The sequence below is a fragment of the Lampetra planeri genome, chromosome 16 (assembly GCF_965212315.1).
Source record: "Lampetra planeri chromosome 16, kcLamPlan1.2.h2, whole genome shotgun sequence".
In the NCBI taxonomy this organism is placed as follows: Eukaryota; Metazoa; Chordata; class Hyperoartia; order Petromyzontiformes; family Petromyzontidae; genus Lampetra; species Lampetra planeri.
Genome location: NC_136122.1, coordinates 9,456,515 through 9,480,872, shown reverse-complemented (window position 1 = coordinate 9,480,872; position 24,358 = coordinate 9,456,515). Strand labels below are relative to the sequence as shown.

Sequence of the window (24,358 nt, the reverse complement as noted above, 5' to 3'; positions counted from 1 at the left end):
CAAATAGCATTGTCGTTCCAAAATAAAAAATACTTTATGTATACTTTTTTTGCACCTTCTGAGAAATGTTAATACGGTACAGTATTGAAATTTTATTTCTGCAGATTGAATGCATCCGTTCCGTCATGATGTACGGATGTCCCTGTTGTAACTCACCCGGCAGGGCATGTACTCTGCAAATTTACATCGCCAAACTTAAAATATGAATCTTAGTGAGTCATGGCAATCCGGTGTGCATGCAAATTGATTCGTGTTTTTTTCACTCCGGGCCGAGTCTACGGTTTTTGGTTTGCAGATCTTTCCCTTGTGCGGGCGAGTAGGTTGATAGATATATAGTCGGTGTTTAAAGCGCAGCGCATGAAACGAATAATTAAATAAAGCAATTTGCTTTGTCGCACCCTGCCATATGTGGTTTAGAAGTCCACGAAAGGTTCTGTCAATATTTGCGTTCTTTGTTTTCAAAAATAATTGCTTGCCCAATTTAACAATTTTTATTGTGGGCTAATTCTTGGTTTTATCCTGCGTTTTATTTTCCCAGAACATGGTTTTAACTTCAGTTGGGAAAAACATTTTGCGGATTAATATAATAACGGTGCATAAACTGTACATATACCTTTTACTATGTTTATTGTTTACTGTTAACACTTTTACTGTGACCTTTGAACCAGAGGCATGTACTGCATGGCTCTGCTGGTTATCTGTGAACAGAATGATTTATATGCTAAAAGAGCTCTTCACACACACACAAACTGTGGGAATAAATAAGCCTTTGAGTGGACATGAAAGCCCAAAAATAATCTGTAAAATTCACATTCAAAGATAATGTGCAGACAGCATAAATTTTAAACTCATTTAATATTTCGTATGCGGTTTATTATCCGTTGTATTCCTTGCGTGCGGCACATACATGGCTATTAATATATATGCAAGCAACGTGTTATATCCACAATGCTACCGAACTGTGAATTTTAATGCACATTATTATAGAATGACTGCAGCATGCTCAAATGTATGTAAATGAACGGCTCAGTACGGGCACGAGAGAAAGGGAGGGAAGAGAGAGCGAAAAAAATGCAAGCGTGTTATTATTCAACGTGCTTAACCTAGTAATGTTTGGGGTTGGGGGGGTCACGGCTCTTAGCCTTGAACATGCCAGTTGGGAGAAGACTAAATAGTGAAGGGGTTAGAGCTGGGGGTAGGATGGGTGGGCTGCTGGCGGTGGGAGATTTAATCCGGGTTAATTACCAGGGCCTTGCCCCCCCCCCCCCAAAAAAAAAAGCCCTCACGGGAAGTGTCAGCCCCCACCGCCAGATGTCACGCGAGGTCTCAAATCCCAGTAGAGATTATTAATTTGCCTTGGAATACCGCTGCCCAGAGGCGGTGTGGCGGCAGCGAAACAGCCTGCTTTAATGGGCTGCATTTGTCCTTGTCGAGCGGGGGGGGGGGGGCGGTTGAGGCTGCTGTGCCGTGCCGAACACCGTGCTCGGTTTCTGTCGCGTCAAAAATATACAAGCTCCGCCGGGTGGCGTGGCGTGGTGCGGGCTTGACCCCGGTGCGGGCCCGACACCGGTGCGGCACGAACCCCGTCCGCACGATCGCCGCCTTCCTCCAACGCGGCGCGCCGCGGGGTCGTTAAGAAGTATTGCGGAAAAATTCAAGCGCCTGTATTGAGTGTCCTTGCGGGGTGGCTCGCAGTGGATTGATTTGGAAATCGTCATTGTCTTTTTTTTTATTCCCCAAGGTGACGAAGTGGCGTTGTCCTCTTACACAGTCACACCGCTCTGCTCTCTCTCCGAACGTGGGCACTTTTGTGGGCACGATGGCACTGTTATGTTTTCGCGTGCGTCTCCTTGAGGAATACATAGAATATGACTCGGTAATTTATAATCTGGCAATGTTTTAAATATGTGTGTATATACGGGGTGTTTTTAAAAGATGGACCCAATTTCAAAGCAGTATATTTCGCGATGGCAACATATTACAATTACACGAAAAGTTACAAACGGTTTCATGAGTTATCACATTTTACAAAACCATTTTATAAATGCTCTATGTGCCCTCCACCTGCTGTATGGACAACATCGAGACGATAGTTGAATTCGTCCCAAACGCCTCTCAAAGTGTCTTCTTCCACTGAAGTCACCGCTGCCGTGATTCTGTTTTTGAGGTCATCCAGATTAGTCGCTAATGGTGGCACAAAAACAACACGGCCTTTGACGTATCCCCACAAGAAAAGCCGCAGGGTGTGGTGATGTCTGGGGATCTTGGGGGCCAGGAGTGTAGCGCCAAGTCTTGGGGTCCCGTGCGACCTCTCCAACGTTGAGGCGGCGCGTCTCGCGAATGACTGAGGCCAGGGGCTGTTTGTGCGCTGGGAGAGGCATCTAGCTGTGATCATTTGAAACTCTATGCCCCGCCCTCTCTATGCCCCGCCCTCTCTATGCCCCGCCCTCTCTATGCCCCGCCCTCTCTATGCCCCGCCCTCTCTATGCCCCGCCCTTTCAAGTGGTAAGAGTTTCATTCATGGGCGGTTCGTGGTTGCAGAGATATAGCGATTTCACATCGGGTCCATCCTTTTCAAACACCTTTTATATGTATAGTTTTAAACATCCGTTGCTGAGCACAGGCAACAACAACAAATTGTCAAGTGGCCTGCAACAAACAGCACCATCAGTTAACGCATTTATTGCATTGAGCCTGATTATAACAACTTGGGGGGGGGGGAAGGCGATGGGAGAGAGTTCCAAAGTTGAGCGGTGTGATGAAAGATGCAGAAAGAGAAGTGCTGAGACCTGCATTGTGGTGGTTGAACACAAAATGGTGCCTAGGAGTCAGGTGTTGGTGGTGGTTGAACATAGTTGGAATGAGACGAAACAATGAGTCTGGTAGAACAAGTCTTCAACATAGGTGGAGGAATAAAGTAATGAAAGTCAACCGAAACAGTGACCATGATAGTAGCGATAGAAGAGTGATGAGTAGGCGACTGACCGCCGGTGACCGAGTGATTGGAGTGAGTAATATAATTACAGTAGAACTCCTCTCTTAACGACCACCCCTGTTCACGACAAATCGCTTAACGACGGGCCTCCATCGAGCCCAATGTGTAGTGTATAGTGTAGTTTATAGTAGTGTAGTGTATAGTGTAGTGTATAGTGGTCTAGTGTATAGTGTAGTGTATAGTGTAGTGTATAGTGTAGTGTATAGTAGTGTATAGTGTAGTGTACAGTAGTGTACTGTCTCCATAGAGCCCAATGTGTAGTTTATAGTAGTGTCGTGTGTAGTGTATAGTAGTGTAGAATATAGTAGTGTAGTGTATAGTAATGTAGTGTATAGTGTAGTGTACAGTAGTGTCCTGTCTCCATAGAGCCCAATGTGTAATGTATAGTGTAGTATATAGTAGTGGAATGTAATATAGTGTACTGTACAGTAGTGTAGTGCCTCCATAGAGCCCAATGTGTAGTATATAGTAGTGTAGTGTATAGTGTAGTGTATAGTAGTGTAGTGTCTTCATAGAGCCCAATGTGTCGTCTATAGTAGTGTAGTGTATAATGTAGTGTAGTGTATAGTAGTGTAGTGTCTCTGTAGTACCGTTGAGGACGCGTGGACACCCGAGTAGAGGCACACGTATTTATTTCACAACAGTCACTGGGGACATACAGTACTGGAGGGGGTATCGGCCCCCTCACCCGGATAGCTGGGAACACACGGCTAGCTACCCCTAGCCTGCCTCCTAATCCTCCAATTACTGGGCTAGGGGAGGCTGTCTGGCCCGACACTGGTCAGTCGGGCTACGGTACCCGGAGTCCCAGAGTCCTGGCTCTGGTTCACGGGACCACGCTGCTGGCTCGGTCCTGCGTGGCCCTGACAAGGGCGGCGTCCCAGGGGAGTCCAGGGCTCTAGCTAGGCAGTCTTCGGTCTTCAAGAGTTTACTTAAACATTCTTCCCCGAGCCCTCTGACACATCCCCCTTTATACTCCACCCCCGCTGAGGGGTGGGGCCCCGGGCTGCCTGGTGAGGACGTCGTTGAGAGCACCCCCCCCCCCCGTGCACTCACGTAGCCCCGCCCACTGTGTTTGTTTCCCATAAGCTGCCATGCATAACGGCTCTCTCTCTAACACCCCTACACATACAGCTCCTCCGTAACACCCCTACATCTCCATAGAGCCCAATGTGTTCGCTTATCGACCATTCTCCTGTTAACGAGGGGTTTTGTAGGTACAGTAATAATTAATCAATGTATGGCTTAACCATGTTTATTTTAATATTATGTGTTTATAATGTCGTTATTATCTTTATGTATTAATATCCATTGCTTAAATATTATGAAGTCCTATACTCGCTGAACGATCAACTCACTTAAAGGCCAGTTTAGTGTAACCAATTACTGTATCTGTATTTAAAAAAGAAAACCCAACGTAACATTCATTAACCCATATGAGGTTGACTCCATGTTGAAAAAGAAAAAGTTCTGTGCGCGTAACAACAAAAAATACTTTCCCATGATTCACTCGATCACGTGACGCGCATGAGTCTATAATTCTTAGCTGCAACGAAACCTGAAGAGGGGATTGGCATCCTCAGATTTGTAATTTGGCAGATGCGGTCAGGCGCTTTCAAATTTATGCGAATACATTTTTCAGGGGCGCTTTGTCGACGCTGCAAATAATGCACGTTTAGGGGGAAAAAATATGGAAATGGGTCTGCAGCCTGGGAGACAATGATTCGCTGCTGCCACTGCCGGATGTGGTGAAACTCTACTCTGTGTGGCATTGACATCAGCTTTGCCTTCTTGTAACTCCAGTTTAGCAACTAGTGGGAAACGTTCGTTCAAAAGTATGGCTATCAAATCAAGAGTACTTATCGTATTTTGCACCGTGACGTGCTTGCCACAAATGAACCACAATGCTTTGCTGATCGAATAAAGACGGTTACCGCATCGCGGCGCTCTCAGATGCGCTTCTGTGGCTCTGGAGCTATGCATTTTAAAATCTCGATTTAAAACTCACTTCTTTCGGACTGCTTTTTGTGCTTAGTTTGTTGTCATACCCCCTAACCTCCGATATTAGCACGGTTGGCTACGTACGGTGCGGAAGAAGTTCAACATACATATTGAATTCTTGAAAGATGTTTGTCATTGCGCTTATAACTGAGAAACCAAAACTAGAACGAGGATGAGTAATATGCCACACGTCAGCAAATATTTCCCTTTTCAAAACCAAGTTTCTTTTTTAATGGCATAACCTGACCCGGACAGCAGGCAACAAACATCGGAGCGATTGGTTGTTTGCGATTACTCGCTGGAGACTCATATTGATGGACGGCTAAATTACAGGATTTTTTAACTCATCACTGCACTGCTTTATTTATTGAACGGTACCACCGTTCGTGCGTTGAAAAAAAAAAATGTTTGTTTGTCCATCTGTCATTCTGCTTTTAAACTCGAGAGTAACAAAACAAATACACAAGATCCTTCCTGAGCACGTGGCCTGGAGCAGTGAGACACTGCCAAAGCTGCTCGCGCCACATAAAATATCAAGCATTGCGTAACAATCACCTCACACCCGACATATGTATTATTTGTGAAGGTTATATTGTTTTTACTCAGGGCAGATATGCTTATCTTGCAGATACGTATGGCTCCCCCCCAAGTCTATCCGACACAAGTTAAATTCAAATAAAAACAAAACTTAAATATCACAATAAGGCATTCCATGATATCACTCTGGTGACATCGGCCATGCAATGTGGCTAAAACTTAACGGGGAAAGACGCTATGATCTTATCGCAGCGATTCCACTCGCGCCTTCTCACCGATGCGATTAGCTGTGACTTGACGATTTTTCGTTGCTATCTCATTTACAACGCCTTCAATCTCGAGGCAAGACAGCGCAGGGCGCAACAGCCTGTGAACGGATCTGCTGGTTAAGAGGAGAAGAGCCTTTGTTTCAAACTCCCCCCCCCACCTTGAGGAAGGTGTAGCGAAAGGTGTTGCAGCCTTCTCGCCAAAACTGCTTTGGATGAGAAAATTACGAGGCTGGCATTTTCTACCTCCGCAGCGCCGCAGAAGGATGTGTGGCCGTGTGAACTCGTCGTGAGAAGTCGTCGTATGTTGGGGCTGTCCAAGTTACATGGCAAGAGAGAGAGGAGAGAGAGGGCCTGGGCAGGTTCCAATGCCTAAATGTAACTGTACTTGAGAGAAACGAGACCATAATCCATATTTCTCAGTTGCCGCCTTGTGTTTTTTTCTGCTCTCAAGCGTTTTAAGTTGCCTGGCACGCGCGTGTGTGGGTGCGCTTGCCCGCCGCGTTTCTTCGTTGCAGCATAAATAAGGAAATTGTGGTGTAAGGGCCTTATTGAATTTTTTTTTCCCCTTGCAAAAACATCACATTCCAACCTGGCCGTATAGATATGACTTATGAACGGCGGTGTGACCTGTGTTATTACAGGGTTGCCCTTGTGGTGATTTCCCGGAAGAGTATGCCCATGTGAGCAGTATCGTGCTATATCCATTTACTTTGAGGTTTATAAAGTACATATAAAAAGGGTCAGGTCCTGCGTCCGTGTGTGTGTGTGGGGGGAGCGGTCGTGTCGTCGTGGTTAGTGCACTATACGAATCCGGCGACCCATGTTCAAATCCCTCTCGCGGTAAAAATCAGCGCTGAAGGTCTGAACTGGTTCTGAGCCTCCCCGAGGTCAACTCTGTCTGAAACGGGTACTTGATTCGGTGGGTAAACAGCAGCACTGGGGAGACAAAGGCGGACGGGCGTGGCATTGGCCACCCACCCAGTCGTGTACCGTGCCGGCCTTGAAGAAGTGCTCACTCAGAACACAGTGCCCCAACAGTCTATCAAAGGCTGGATGGGGGGGCATCTTTATCTCGGTGTGTGCATGCACACAACACGTTTGCAGTGCCGCGAGCCACAACCGGTCACTGTGCTTTGAGCAGAGACCAGATTCACGGAGAGCCTGGGGGGGGGGTTGTACAGCGTAGAGAGACATGCGGCACAATTTCTCCCACGATCACATCGCATTGTTAAAAGGAGACACTTGATTTTACCGAATGGTTTTTTCTTTTTTCTTTGCATCATTATTAAAAGTACATTTACGAACCTGACCCGGATTAGGAGTTGTTGCTTCCACGGAAGAGGTGGGATGTGTGTTGAGCCATTCTGGCACCGGTGCTGTGGTAAATATCCTGAGCTGTCTCTCCGCAGAGAACCCAGCGAGTCATAAATGTAATGCCTTGATTTATTATTAAAATGCTCTGTACTCTACAGTATACGTACGTTTGCTGTTTCAGCGACTATACAGGGGGAAAATACATTTAGTAAATAAAATATAAGAACCAATATTTTTTGCTGGCTGGTTAAAAAAAAAAGAATCCAACATATTTCCCCATGGGCTTAAACGAAATAATTGGAAGAATAGATTTTTTTTTCAGAGCCAGGCCCATTGCTCTTCCAGAGTCGCAGTTCAAGTGTTAAACGTGATAATTACTGAAATTAATGTAGGTTTTTTTTTGATACAAAACATCGTTCTTCAGTTCCACGGGTCACAGGTCCTCCCATGCAATAAGCGGGCATTGAATCTCAACGGGCTCTCCGCGAAAAGAAAAAGCACGGCAGGTGGACCAATGCCGCATGAGCACGGAGCCGACACCGCCAAGATCCTGGGTGTGAATCTGGGTTTCTGACGGGAATGATTCTCAACCGGATTGTTGAGCGTGGCGAGTCAATGGGCTCAACCCGGGCTGTCAATGATTGCACGAAACGCTCCCCCCCTCCCACCCCCTCCATTTTCTGAAACGTTGTTTGTCAAATCTCAGCTTTGATAACTTTAATAACTTTGGCTTGATTGACATGCGATGAAGACACTTTGCTGGGCACAGATGAGGCATCCCCTTAAGTGTGGTTAAAGAGGCCTGTCGAAGGGTAGTTCTGTGACCTCATCCTCGCGAGTCCGCTCTCTGGGAGATAATCAACGTGGTCCTCTGGAGTTCTTAATGGGAATATATTCCCCGTGCACCGTGATGCCGATTTGACTAATAGAATGTAATTTGCAAAAGAAAAGCAAGCTGCATAATTCTGAATGCTTGATGGGTAAACAACACCCCTGGGTACGGGATTGAGCTGTAGGAGATAGGAGATGGTGTAATGAGACCCTCCTGGGCTAAACTGCTGCAGGGCAATACTACGCATGTTGACATTGATGAGCTTATAAAAATAAATGAAATGTGTGTGTTCAGTATCTTGCAGTAATGCCATTGTATTTAAGTCACATTTTTAATATTTTTTTCTCAATTTTATTCGAATCCCATTATTGACAACCTGTCGTGGGACAAAATATCCATTGGGAGCTCTGGCAGAGTAATGCGTCAAGCCCGTTAGAGAATGCCCTGCGGAAGGTGATATCGCACAACTACATCTGAGACCCCTCCCAGTGACCTCCATAAGCCAAACTTGGGGGGCACTGCCCTGTAGCACACACCCTGCAAACGTAGAAACGTTCCGTGCATGGCAAGGGAAACCGATATGTTTTTCTTTTAATTCTCAACCGAAATTCAATATCGTAATTTGTGTGTGTGTGTGTGTGCTAACCGAGCTGAGACCATCAACTCTGCTACGCTTGACAGCCCCGGTTTAAACGTGGCAAGCTGAAAGCTGGATTCGTACTCGGCATCTCAGCATTTGCTGGCTCTACCCTGACCCTGAGGACACAGTTAGATCTCTACGTATTAAAATACAAAAATATATATATACTGCATTCCTATGACCAAATCACTAAAGGTTCTGCTCAATTTGCTTTGATGTCCGAAGCAAGTAGGCTTGAGCCTGGGCCGTGCTTTAAATGGGTGACCAGCGTGCCGAACAGTTTATCGGCTGCGGCAAGGCTGCTATTTTGTGGGCAGCAGAGGGCGGTGCAACACGATCCATTGTTCCACTGCACTTCTATGCTTCCTGCTTTCACCAACCTGCACTGATCAGCGTGGTGAAGTACAGTCAAATAATTCCCACGACCAGCGCAGTGTTGGATGGACAAAGGGCGGCTGCACATGTCCACGCATGTCTGCTGCACTGAAAGGCTTGCACAGGCAAATGATTGCGGATACTTGCAGCCTGAAGATAATGAACTTGACGACGGTAATAGTGATGATACTAATGGTAATAATTGATGATGATGATGGATGATGAATGATGAAGATGATTATGATTGATGATGATTATGATTGATGATTATGATTGATGATGATTATGATTGATGATGATGATGATTATGATTGATGATGACAGTGGTGTTGTTTGTGATGGTCCCCACCCAGGACCCCGTGGTATTATGGCTGGGGCTTTAACCTGCAGCGGGGACAGCCGCTCCTCGACAAGTGGAACCTGATCCCCGAGGGAATCGATGTTCTCATGACGCACGGCCCTCCCCTGGGTACGGAGACTACTGCACTCCTCACCTCCGGCACCACCACCACCACCACCGATCCTCCAGAACCACAACTACCACCACCCACTCTTCACCACCACCTTCCAGCACTACCACCGCCACCACGATCCCCCAGAACCACCACTACCACCACCCACTCTCCACCACCACCTTCCAGCACTACCACAATCTCAACTCTCCACCACCACTACTAGCCTCCAGTGCCGTCACCACCACTTTCCAGCACTATCATTTCTTCCACCACTCACTCTCCACCACCACCACGACCACCACCACCACCAAGATCCCCCAGAACCACCACTACCACCACCCACTCTCCACCACCACCACCACCTTCCAGCACTACTACCAACACCACCACCACGATCCCCCAGAACCACCACTACCACCACCCACTCTCCACCACCACCACCTTCCAGCACTACTACCAACACCACCACCACGATCCCCCAGAACCACCACTACCACCACCCACTCTCCACCACCACCACCACCACCTTCCAGCACTACTACCAACACCACCACCACGATCCCCCAGAACCACCACTACCACCACCCACTCTCCACCACCACCACCACCACCACCTTCCAGCACTACTACCAACACCACCACCACGATCCCCCAGAACCACCACTACCACCACCCACTCTCCACCGTCACCTTCCAGCACTACCACAATCACCAACTCTCCACCACCACTACGAGCCTCCATTGCCGTCACCACCACTTTCCAGCACTTTCATTTCTTCCACCACTCACTCTCCACCACCACCACCACGATCCCCCAGAACCACCACTACCACCACCCACTCTCCACTACCACCACCACCATCTTCCAGCACTACGGGGTGCTACGGTGGCGAGATGTTAACTACCTCGCCTGGTATTCAGGAGGTCGTAGGTTTGATCCCGACCCTGATGCCTGCTGTATATTTGGAGTTTGCGTGTCTCTCTCCCCGTGGTCGCGTGCATTATTCTCCGGGTCTTCTGGTTTTTCCCTCCACATTTAGAAACATACGCAAAGAGTATTTCGCGGCTATAAATTTCCACATGATAAGCCACTTCATTGAGCTATCATTTGCGGCCAGGTCGCTTATGAAAAATAGCTATATAGCTCCGTGGGCCTTAATTGGTGAAATACAAATAAGTTAAATTTACAGTTTAGTTTTACCACCACCCTCCACTCTTGCCACTATAATCACCAATACCCCCATTATCTCACCACCACAACCGTCACCTCCTTTGTACCACCGCTTTCATCGCACATGGCCACCACCTCCATCACAACCACCACCACCACCTCCATCACCCACCCACTCACCACCACCACCACCTCCTTCACTCACCACCACCATTTCCACCACCACCATCACCCACTCACCACCACCAACTCCATCACCCACTCACCACCACCACCTCCATCACCCACCCACTCACCATCACCACCCACTCACCACCACCACCACCCACTCACCACCACCACCTCCACCACCACCCACTCACCACCACCATCACCCACTCACCACTCACCACCACCATCACCCACTCACCACCACCACCACCCACTCACCACCACCACCTCCACCACCACCCACTCACCACCACCATCACCCACTCACCACTCACCACCACCATCACCCACTCACCACCACCATCACCCACTCACCACCACCATCACCCACTCACCACCACCATCACCCACTCTCCATCATCACCCACTCTCCACCATCACCTCCATCACCACCACCCCCATCATTACCCACTCACCACCTCCATCACCCCCCCCACCCACTCTCCACCCCCCCTCCCACTCTGCTCCACCGCTTTCCGTCTCACACTGCCTGGATACAGCAGCTACAAAACAAACCCCTAATGAATGAATGCGTCCACTACCCCCGGCTTCATGCTGGCTGCATTGAGGACTTGTAAAACAACCAAAAAAAATTGCCCTTACTATGTGGTCCTCCGCAGCCTTTTGTTTGCCACTTCCTCGACACAGAACGACCAATGCCACTTTGTGCCCTTAATGGTGGCCGGCGCCCCCAGTGCCTTCATTCATTCATTCTTGCAATTGTTGCTTTCAATCCCTGCTCCCCCATCCGATTCCTTGACCACGGCATTATTCGACTCGTTTTGCGTCTTTGTTGTTTCTTTGCACGCTCATTATATTGAGCGGTTTTGCGCTGCGACCGCTCCGTCGTTCAGCAGACCGCCGGGTCTGGAAACTGTTGGGAGAATGGTGACATCTTCTTGGTTCTTTCGGTAAAGTCACGTAGAATGGAAATAATAAAATAATAAAAATAAAACATTATAAAATAATTCTCACGACGTTTCGGCCACAACGCAAGCAGGAGAACAGGTCTGTCGACATGACAGACTCTGTCAGACTCTGTCTTCTCGACAGACCTGTTCTCCACCTGAGGACGGCTGCTTGCGTTGTGGCCGAAACGTCGTGAGAATTATTTTATTATGTTTTATTTTTATTATTTTATTATTTTCATTCTACGTGACTTTACCGAAAGAACCAAGAAGATGAATCCCTGCAGTCACGAAAGCTTTAAATCGAAAAAATAATGGTGACACTTTGTTGATGCACGTACGTCCGTCCGTGTCTAACGGAGAGGGGGAATCAACACGAGGGTGGTTATTGATTAATTGAAATGCAGTGCGATGGCATATGCCTCCGGGGACTGGAGGCATAGGCAGATATGTAAATAGGTCAGATATGTGAACGGCTATAGAAAATTATTAGTGTTCCCGTATCGAGATGAAGGGCAAACTGCTTTGAAGATGAGCAACTGCTCGATTGTGCTTTAGTAGTGAGCGAATATATGGGAGATTAACATTCGTTACTGGATGTGAAAAGATCGGATTTGTGTGAACATCGATACAAAAATGCCCTGGGTGTTTGGCAGTTAATTGGCCAGGGCAGACATGTTACAGTCAGGTTTGCCACATACTGTAGAATGAGTGTTTGCACAACAGTACTACTACTCCAGCGACACAGATTTGATTCTTGGCTACAATGAACATCATTGGTTATCGGCACTTTAACCTCGTCAGAGGACTCTACCCGAGGTCGACTCAGCCTAAGATGAGTAGCTTTTGCAGTGTGAGTATCAGAACGGTGGCCTGCAATAGTTGCCACATCACCAGAGCATTTCCCACTCGCTCGTGCGAGTGATTTTTTCTCAAATTTCTTGAAATTAATATCCAGTGAAATTCCATGCCGGAGCTGTCAGTTTGGACTTTTTTTACCGCGTTGAATTTCATTAAAAGCGAGCATTATTAACATAGCTGCACGTCTTTCTTGTGCACTTGCGCAGTTTTCAATCCTGTAGTTTGCATTATATGTTCATTCAAAGAATGAATGTATATTCTTGTGAAATATACGAAGGTAATTTATTTCACCGGATTTTGTTTGTTAAGTTCGCATTTTAATTCGATAGCTGCTTTAACCTAATCCCGCGCTCCGTCCCTGTACGTGCGAGCATGGCTTCAGCGAGTGCCGCGTGGGTGCGGGCTCCGGTTATCGTATTAAATAATACATGCTTGAACATTACTCAAGCGCAGAGAGAGAGAGATATATAAGCCCCCTAACTCTTCCTCCGGCAATGTGGAGAAGTCCCCCAGTATGAAGCGGCTCAATCTGCGGGACCACCCAGTGTGAGCCGTGCGCGCCCTCTCGCAGGACGGGGGAGAAAGGCTGCAAGTGTTTAGCGTAATAGCCCGGATCGTGTTGCGTCTGCCTCGTTGCAGGGTTCCGGGACTGGGTCCCGAAGGTGCTGCAGAGGGCGGGCTGCGTGGAGCTGCTCAACACTGTGCAGAAGCGCGTACAGCCCAAGCTGCACGTCTTCGGGCACATACACGAGGGTCGGTATCGCACGCACACACGCACGTTGAACTTCTTTCGCACCGTACGTAGTAGCCTACCGTGCCAATCGGGAGGTGCGGGGTAAGGACAACAAACTAAATTTCGATTTAAAGCTTTCGTGACTGCAGGGATTCATCTTCTTGGTTCTTTCAGTAAAGTCACGTAGAAGGGAAATAATAAAATAATAAAAATCAAACATAATAATTCTCACGACGTTTCGGCCACAACACAAGCAGCCGTTTTATTATGTTTTATTTTTATTATTTTATTATTTCCCTTCTACGTGACTTTACCGAAAGAACCAAGAAGACAACAAACTAAACGTGCCAAAAAAAACTGTTCTAACGGAATGAGTTTTCATTCTAGATTTAAAAGTGCACTGCTCCAGTGGCTTACTAATACGCGCGCACGACGCACGCACCAGATGCACGGGGACGTACACTCACGCGTGCACGAATGTGCCACGCGTTGCACTAATGCAAGTGCGCGCATACAAATCGGTTAAACGCACGCACGCACATCCGTATGTACGCACACACACAAAAGATCCCCCAGTATAGCCTTAATAGACTGTAGGGGCAAGTGCTGTTAGCGGGCACTTATAAAGGCCGGCACTGCACACGAGGGGGTGGGTGGCCAACACCACGCCCGGCCGCCTTTGAGTACCTGGTGCAATGTTTACACATCGCACCAGGCACCCATTTGAGGCTGAGTCGACCTAGGGGAGGCCCAGGACCGGTACAAATAATCGTCACTGGTGTTGGGCGTGAGCGGGAATCGAACTCGGGTCGCCGGGTTCGTAGCGAAACGCGCTAACCACTACACCACCGCTTCCCACATTTAGACACACACACACATACACACACACATACACACACCCGCACTTCACGCATTCACTTACGCCCACACAAAGACACACACTTGGGAACCTCATTTTCCAGTAAAAATATGATAATTGTGCGCCTATAAACGTGCGCCTTTTGGCGTCATCTGGTCCAACCCATGTGAGACTAGGCTCTAAAGAAAGCTGTCTCGGGTGTGGACCAATCAACTTCAAGGACAGTGCAAATTATCAGAGTTATGTCTTTTGTTTGTATTAAGACTGCAGGTATTGCGGTCTATGCAAACATGACTCCTTGTAAAAAGGTGTCAGTTTTGTTGCCAGATAGAATGGTAAAAAAACAATTATCAGACACACACTTCTTACGTACAAAGCATAGCGACAGATCCTGGGTGTAGCGCAGTGCACGAACCACTTCAGCACCCAGCACCCCAAGGTGTTTTATCAACCGAACGACCTCAGTTCGATTTCCGACCACGGCGAGCATCCGTGGCGAGGGTTATCTGAACTGGTCCTGGGCCATAACGGTAACCGTGGAGCGATCCTTGCAACACCAGGACACGCACAAAACAAGGCACCACGAGAAACCGGTGCAGTTCTGAATCGTCTGGCCTGGGTCTCCTGTGGGTGACCTGAGCCAGAAATTAGTACTTGATGTCACGTGTAAATCATCGGCACTGGGGGAGACAAATGTGGCCGGGCATGGTGCTCGCTACACCACCTCCCCTAAATAGTTGTTCTTAGGTTTTTTCGGTAAAGTCACCAGGTAGGTAAAAAATTAAAATTAATAAAAGTAAAAGAAAAATAAAATACAAAATCACGACGTTTCGGAAGCAACACAAGCCTCCGTCTTCAGGTGGAACAGTCACAGCACGATAGCTGTATCACTTGATTGAAGACGGAGGCTTGTGTTGCTTCCGAAACGTCGTGATTTTTATTTTACTTTTATTAATTTAATTTTTTTACCTACGTGACTTTACCGAAAAAACCTAAGAATATGAATCCTTGCAGTCACGAAAGCTTCAAATCTAGAATAAATAGTTGTTCACTAAAAGGACTTTCCACAACAGTCCGTGAACGGCTCTCGTGGGATGTCTGTCATTAGCACTTGTATACACAGACACACACGCAATCCCACACGGCTCGTCACTGGATATTTCTATTGTAGCACCAATTAAAATTGGGCTTGCACTTGCTCATCCGCCGCACTTGACCACCCAACAATAATAATAGTGGTCATACAAATAATAATGCACAGCCCGTTTCTGCCTCTTCCCCTTACCCCCCACCCCCTCCTCATAGGTTATGGCATCATGACGGACAGTTGTACGACATACGTGAACGCATCGCTGTGTACAGTGAGCTTCCAGCCAACGAATCCGCCAATCGTCATAGACCTGCCAAATCCCAGCAGGTCTTAGTAGCCCCCCCCCCTCGCTGCTGCCCTGGGACATTAAACAGCTGAATGGGGTTGCGCAGGACATCGTGTTCATTCGATCCTCAATTTTTCCACCATTGCCCCCTGAAGGGCAATGCCAAGGCCCTGCCAACGCTTGCTGCAAAGGGGATGTTTATTGTCGAAGCGACGGGTCTGTTCAGAAATGTTTTCTCGACTACCAAGAGCTTTTTTTTTTATTGTGAACTTTTTTTCTCTGTCTCTCTCTCCCGTGCCCCCCCCCTCCCACCTCCCTGCAAATTTCAATGCTTTGTCGTCGCATTTTTTTTCATATATGCATAGTGATAAGAGTAAATGGATTCGTGCACAATTTGTGATTGTACAGTGCTTAAGTCGTGAAAAGAAATATTTTAGAATTAAAAAAGGGGGAGCGCGTGTCGAGGGATGGTGAGAGATGAGGGTTGCCGTTTTTGTATTTTCTATTCGACGTGGATGAACTTATTGGAGCGAAGCGTCAGCAGTGGACGAAGACAAATCTCTCGCACTGAATAAATTTTTAAATATACATATTTTGCAAATAGCTTTTTTTCTCGTTTTAGATAACGTGATAGTGTTAGAGGCCTTGGAGTTTTAAGTGCAGCTGCCAAAATTGATTTTTCGTGAAAGTTTTAGTGGTAACATTTTACCTTTACGATTTTAATTCAAGTTAACCTCGTAGATTTTTGTCTGGGGGAATATTTGTGTGCAAGGCTTCGCTAAAATGATTTAAGCGGTTGAGATCCAGTGCCAATAGAACTTAGCTCAGTTTTTTTTCTTCACCCCCCCCCTCGTCTGTGCTCTTGGTGCTATTATTGTTATTATGTGCATTCTGGATTTATCCACGCTGGGGTATTTTTTTTTAACAGGGGTCTCACTGTACTAATAGGGTTTTTCCCCTTTTTTCTGGCAACAAAACTGACACCTTTTGCAAGGAATCATGCTTACATTAACCACAATACCTGCAGTCAAATGCAAACAAAAAACAATACTCTGATAATTTATGCATTGTCTTTGAAACTGATTGGTCCACACCAGTATATAATAGTACAACTATCAGAGTATTGTTTGCATTTGACTGCAAGTATTGTGGTTAATGTAAGCATGATTCCTTGCAAAAGGTGTCAGTTTTGTTGCCAGAAAAAAGGGGAAAAACCCTATTAGTATATTTTGGTACTGGCAAAGGAGGTCCCATGAAAGGGGGCTCACTGGTTGAAAATAAACATCCGTAGCAATTCAATTCAGCAGCACAACTGCATGGAATCTCTCAGCCTTGCCGATACCCCTTCGACGCGCGTCTTGACGTCGTACCGTGCGCCCTTTGGCACGATGTCCGACGTTTCATCCCACATGCTGGTGGGAACCTCCCGACGAACGCTGCTGCCCAGCACATTGGAGCGATAAAATTTAACATCGCGCGGCGCGCCTGGGGAAACACGTCGGTGCGCTGAGCAGCAGAGAACGCTTTGAAAGATTTAAATGTATGCATCGCATTTAGATTGTGGTTGGGGGGAGGGGAAGCCATGTCATATTAATCAATTACATTTTTATGGTACAGGGGAATCGATACGGGCAGAGTATCGATAATTTAATTGTGGGCGTCCTTGTGCAGTTTGGTTGTGCGTCGCATGTAACAAAAATTATTTAGGAGATCCCAAACAGGGTGGATTAGATTCATTATTCTAATTTAATTTTGCATTAAAACGTCAGTGTGTGACCCCCCCCCCCCCGACTCGAATGAAAGGTAGTTGTACTATTTATATACTGTAAAGGTCTGAGGTATGGTTTAGTTGTGAGCAAACAATCATAGTGTGTGAAACATTTTTATAAGGATGATTTTTGTTTTGCACTGTTCATGGCAACAATCTGCTCTTATACCAGATGTAATTTACGTAAAAAAAAATATTCAGTGTCAACAAAGTTATAGGTCGTAAATACTCGCGCTATATATACACTTGTTTCAAACACCGTGTGTGGCATCGCAGATAAATGTACATACAATTTGGTTTTCAATTAAATATTGTGCATTTTTGTAGCATTTTACCTGCGTGTGGATGCAACGCTAAAGTTTGGCAATATTGTACTTTGTGCCAGCAAAATTTAAGGTGTTGAGCAATTAAAAAATTACAATACCCTACTGCCTAAACATGGTTAATGACTAAAATAATCATTTTTTAAAAGCATTTGGAATTCATTTGACAGTGGCTGCTGTTTGTATTTTTTTTTACTATTGATCGCTGTTCCTGTTTGTGAAATTTACGTTGCTTGTAAGGCCACTTGTAATACGTCCTAATTTAATCAAACCAATTGCTTTGTTGTTATTTTTGTTTTAACTTATTTCATTTTTTTCATTTTGTTATTTATCTTCATATGAATACCAATAAAGCAAGTTTATTCTATCAGCAGCGTGACAAGTGTTAATACTGTCTTACTCATGCAGCACATCGCTCTAAATTGACCAGCTGGCTGAACGGTTGAGCGAGTTGCTTAGTTTGGAAGGTTGCGAGTTGAAATCCTGGTTGGGGGGAGGGGGGGGTTTACTAAGCCCATCATCCCTCCAGGCTCTATAAAATAAGTACCACTTTGTGACTGTCACCAGCGGTTGTCCTATGGACTGACTCCCTCCCACCATAGGAATGTGGAATTTCCACCACTGACTCAGGGCTCTGAACATGAAATGAAAAGTCTTATTGCTCGATTGAGCAGGAAATCACTTGGAAATTTTGGCAACGTTAGTTTTTGTAACGTGTTAAATGGGTTAAACAATTGAGTAATTGTGCAGTTCCATACGCACAACACAGCTTTGACACATCCTTAGAGAATAAATGTCACTATTCACATTGTACACTTCAAGTACAGAGAGCTCACAAAACAGAATAATTCATTTGCTACAAATATTTTTTATACGTGACCCAATTGAAGGTATACTTATTTCTGTGCACCTACTAAAGCGATGAAAAATGGTATTCAATGGGTTAAAAAATGTAATCGTATATATATAAGTTTGCTCGTGGTCAATGGTAACTGGTGAAATAATTCACCATCGTAGAAAAATTATTGAAGAACTCAACAATCAAAGATTAATAAGCAAAACTAAAATCACGTGCATCTTGTTCCTGTTCTGATGGGCTTTTCTTGTAATTTACAGAATTTATTTCATTTCGTTAAACAAAAGAAAATATTTTTTCCTGTAAAATACACCGACTCCCACCATTGGAATGTGGAATTGACACTTGTTCAACATAGTATAGATAGATACACGGAGCAATTACTGAAGGCAGACCAGGATGAACATGATTTGAAAAGGTGGAAGCTGGGTGGAATTCTCTTTTGTAAAAAAAAAAAAGATTGTTTAAAGCAGTATACCAACATTAATTAACATACATCAAAGGCTGAAAGGTATGCAAAGATGCATGGAGAGATGCACACTGGTAAGCACACTGAGATAGGGGACCATGAATCAAAGTACTGTACAACACAAATTAGAGGTATATTGAATTAAAACAAAGGTGAGTTTCGGTAAGACACCGCTCAAAGGGACGGCAGCTGATCTGTGAGACTGCTGACCGAATTGCAGCCGATGGACGGATTGGCTAAGATGGTTGACCACGGTGGAGATGGAGCAATGGACATCAGCTAATTCGCAAGAGCCAGATTTACTCTGGCCGTTTGACCATACTTCACGTTCAACAGCACGGGTTGGTGAAGGAGTGATACTAAGGACTAGTTCAGACGTCACGTGCCACCGATATTAGCCCGAGCCAGGAATCAAGTCATCACCAGCGCAACGTGGCAACCCACCGTGCCACCAATTCACCTGCATGGTTAGTAACGGACAGGGGACAAATGCTAACATTTTTGTCTTGTTACAACCAAGTGTAAGAGTTTGCACGTGTACATGCCTCGAAGGTACACAAAAGTTTCCACCACAAACGGTATTCTGTTTATTGCACCAGCCATTTTATTAGGAGACAATTTCACCTTGTAATACACCGTAAAAACTACAAATCACAGGAACACATTTACACTGGTTAATGGCAATCTGGTGTCCACAACGCTGTAACCGACCATATGTTACATTGAATTTCCATCACTGGTTTTGCCACACACAGGCGCATTAATAAACAAAAGGTAAAACCAGTGATATTTTACATTTCGTTTTTGGTACGGTCCCTGCAACCCCCCCCCCTGCCAGCAACATGTAAAAAAAACCGATGTGGTTTTTATTTGAGGGGGGGGGGGCTTGAAACGGAGATATGTTATGTGATAGATATTGTACCCTCTCCTAATACCAGTTAGGTTTCCATGGATTAAAATAAATGTACCAGTGAGACAGTGAGGAATTAAAGAAGCACGGCTACCGCTCAAGTTTCATCCACAAAGTTGTGCAACGACAAAGAGCTTCAGGAAATATCTACAATTCCATTCTGGAAAGAGTTTAGGCAAAAATACAGGCTTTGTGTTAGAAAAGCATCGTTTGTTTTGTAATCAACATCAAAAACCTAATCGCTCAAGAGGCAAATTACAAGCAGAGTTCCCAAACCACATCTTGCAGAGTAATATATTAACATCTATTACGAGCAAAATGCTACAACCCAACGAAAACATGTATACTGTACACACAACCTTTGCAATTGGACACGATAAAAACCTATTGCGTTGTGACTTCACTACTTACTTGTAACCACGGTGCGCACATCTCCAACGCTTGTGTGTACGAATCGCGCACCTGATGAAAGTGGCGAGAGATGATGGAGTTTCTAGAATTTAAAGTAGACGGAGAGCATATAAAAAAACCCTCTAAAACTTGTAGTGTTAGACCGAACAGAAGCTCTCCTTCACCGGTCTTAACATAAAGGAGACAGGGTCACTGCAGAGATCACGTTGGGTGCACCGAGAATTGCTGGGGCAGCATTTTGAACTCTGGGAGTTGTTCACAGAGGTCTGCAGGTGTGTATAATTGGGTGAATTGGTAGCACAAGGAGGAAAGATGATGAGGGCGGTGGTGGTGGTGGGAGCAGTAACGCCAATCATACAGCTGCACACCACAATGGTCGAAACTTAAGCAACTGCTCGTGGTTCCAGTGCAGATTTGGCCATAATGCCACTCATATATTAACGAAACTCATTGAGTGACTGTGTCAACAAGGTCTTGAGTTTTAACACGCACGCACAGGGTTAGAAGTTCGATACATTTTAAGCATCATCAGGTTTGGTAAATCAAATAAAATTTTACCGATTTGCATGTTTACATTGTGGTCGAATTTAGATGGAAAATAATTCACCCGGTTGAATATTTCCAGTTTTTGGGATACACACATTCCCTTTTCAAGGTCTACCAATCACCATTCAGATGAAAATTACCCAAGATTCCATGTAACTGTTTGATGGTAGACATGCGAACGATATTCCAGGCAGGGGTGCTAGTATGACAGGTGCAGTTTGGGACCCTTTTAAGTGAAAACATCCAATATGGTAGGGTCATAATTACGCAACCTGTGATTTACCCACACAATCTGGTAGAAGCTTCCAAAACAATGCACTGAAGGCAATTATTAAAAGTCTGGATTATAAATACAAGGCAGTGTGTGCAGCCCTAAATCATTTTCACACGTTCACATTTTTTTCCCTGAATGGGTACATAATTAGGCCCACCTGTGGACAGTCACGTTCCTAACATAAAATCTGTATTTTCCAAAAGCATTACCACCCTGTAATTTGGAAATATATTTAATCACCAGCCATGGTCAATCCACTGCTGGATGAAGGGGCTTCTGCTCAGCTGCTGCGATCCCACCAGGTAAGAATGCACACCTCACACCGGCGAAGGAGCCGATTTCATCACTCCACCTAGTTGGTGGATATCTTCTCTGGAAGCGTGGCCCGTACATTTATCTCCATTTGTTTTTGGTTTCGTGAAAAGTTGCGTGGATCCCGAAAGCCACAATTTTAACCATGCCGCCCGAGGAGCAACCCTTTTTGAGGTCTGAAACAGGCGCAGGTTGGGCAATAAGATGGCCCGAGAATCCTTGAAAGCCGTCCTTGAGGATCTGTCAAACAATTCTATGGGTCCACACATTCAACAATATAAACATCGACTCTTCTCTACACCACCGGCACCATAGTAAGTGGTACACTTGTTTCGCACCCACGGCGATTAAACGCAGCAGGCACCTTGCCTCGCGTACCGAAACCTGGGGAGAATACGGTCAAATGTCAGGGTCGTTTAAACACATTGCAGCCATTTAGACGGCATTGTGGGCGAGGGTGGAACCATCATGGGCAAAGAATTATCCAAAGCCAACACAAAAGGACATTAAGGCTGGGGTGAACGTAAAGATTACACGTAAAAGGTTATTTTAACTGCAAGCTAATAAGCTCGAGGTTATCACGAGATGTTTATTTAACTAAAACACATGTTTTAAAATCACAGTAAAACCCGCATTCAGGTTGAATTTACCACAACCTCACGGCTCAATTGTATGACGGTACTCACAAAAAACCCACGCCTGTATCATTTTGGGCAATGCATTTTACAACTGGGATCTTGACAGTTTTATACAAACTTGGTCTATTACTCCTCAATATAGTTTGTAAAAAATCATCTGTAGAGTAGTACGCAACACTGCACGGTATCATATCTTCACGCACGAGTTTTGCAAATTTCTGCAGTGCACACGGGCAAATCCACTGCTGGATGAAGGCCTCCCCAATCCACAGGCTGTATTTTAGCCTTGTGTGGTTTGCAACCACTCCACAGAAAGCACGTTTATTATAACATGCTCATTTAAACCGCAGCCACCCACAAACGCACTTACGCGCACGCTACGATGGAATTAATCGTTTGTTTTGAAACAGAACGGAAAGCTTTCCCTGCTATAGTTACACGTGCATAATGGGGCTTGCACTGTACAAACACAAAGGACAATGCTGGAAAAATATTGAAACATTTAACTGCAATCAAGTGAAATCGTAACTGTTTGCTTTTAAACCCGTGGAAGTCGGGCTTGAGTGACAGGCAAGTTAAACACAGCTATTGTGCATCATTTTTTAGCGAGACGTGGCACTTTTTAAACATCGGGTGTCTCTGGGCACTCGTGTTGTTTTAGTGCTTATTTAAATTCCATTTCGGTTTCGGGGCGAAATTACTGGGAAATTTCAGTCGCGGATAAATTCCCCCAGCAGCAGCAGAAACAACAAAAAACGCCACTGCAACGTGTTTCGTGTCCGTCCGTACAAACACGCACGCCAGCGTAGAAGAGGCCAAATAACTCACGAGTAGAGGAGGCCCTTCCACCAGCAGTAATGTGAGCAAGCACTTGCAGGGGCTACACCTTTGCCTCTGACAAACACACTAAAGTTGAATTACTCATGTCTGACAAACACGCATTTTGTGCTGGATGTGATCATGTGAACACATCATGCAGTGTACAATTACATTAACATATAAGATGTGCATGGGTGAACAAGCACAGATTATAAGGGTTATAAACTTAAAACTGTGATCAGAGCTGTAGTAGTCCAGGGACGTGCGGTCAGGGGAGGCAGGGGAGGCAGAGCCTCACATGTCATACTCCAATGAAAATAGCTGTTATGAAAAGTAAAAAAAAAGAATAATCAAATAAAATAAATATGAAGATTTTTCCACTGATCTGTGTTATAAATGTAAGTTCTGTACGATTCCAGTCATTTTTATAGTCAAAATCGCCAAATTTGCGGAGCTCCACTGCAAATACAGGAAGAGGCGAAAGGTGAGGCAGCGACGAGCTCAGCCTCCCCTCTGATTGCGCAACCCCTCAGTAACTGGATGGAGCGCGGGCAATAGGCACGTGCCTGTTACTATCTCAGTACGTCACCAATGTAATGTTTGTAGACCCCTTCATTTCATGTCCTCACCTTCCAGGTAACTTATTTCACATGTGTATAAATATATTTAGGCTCGCTGGTCTCGTCATGAAACTGCAATGAAAAAGCACCAGGGGAGGCAGCTATCACATCTGCCTCACTGAGGGGGACGTGTCTAACACGCCCCCTCCTTGAGGCCACACCCCCATCAGAGACTGAATCTGGATCTGACACGAACCAGTGTCTCCCCCAGCCATTGACCTCACCGCACGTCACTGCTGTAGTCACACGTGTAGTCAAACATGCGTAGCCACACATGTGTAGCCACACATGCGTGACATTGCTGTAAACCCGAGTCTGGTTGAGAACTACCTGCCAAAAATTGGAGCCTTGGCGACGAAAATGAACGTGCAAGATAACCAAAGCAACGTTTACACAAACACTTATGGATACGAAAATTTAAATAAGAATTCTGAAAACAAGAATAATCTTCAGCCCTGGAAAATCCAGTGCTGCACGAAGGCCCCTCCGAGCCACCACCATCTTCTTGGTTCTTTCGGTAAAGTCACGTAGAAGGGAAGTAATAAAAGAATAAAAATAAAACATAATAAAATAATTCTCACGACGTTTCGGCCACAACGCAAGCAGCCGTCTTCAGGTGAAAACCAGGTCCGTCGAGGCGACAAACCAGGTCCGTCGAGGCGACAGACTCTGTCGCCTCGACGGACCTGGTTTTCACCTGAAGACGGCTGCTTACGTTGTGGCCGAAACGTCGTGAGAATTATTTTATTGTGTTTTATTTTTATTCTTTTATTACTTCCCTTCTACGTGACTTTACCGAAAGAACCAAGAAGATGAATCCCTGCAGTCACGAAAGCTTTAAATCGAAAAATTCCACCACCATCTCTCACGATCCTG

At 45.5% G+C, this 24,358-nt stretch overlaps 1 protein-coding gene across 1 annotated transcript in view; it reads left to right on the top strand.

Moving 5' to 3' along the window:
* The window catches only part of LOC144723011 (metallophosphoesterase MPPED2), a 56,525-nt gene extending 38,531 nt beyond the window's left edge, over nt 1–17,994 (top strand). The window contains exons 4-6 of the mRNA XM_078601511.1: nt 9,317–9,432; nt 13,208–13,321; nt 15,466–17,994. Coding sequence (XP_078457637.1) covers nt 9,317–9,432; nt 13,208–13,321; nt 15,466–15,584 — 349 coding nt within the window. The 3' untranslated portion in view covers nt 15,585–17,994. The remainder of the gene's footprint in view (nt 1–9,316; nt 9,433–13,207; nt 13,322–15,465) is intronic.
* Nucleotides 17,995–24,358: the final 6,364 nt, after the last annotated feature.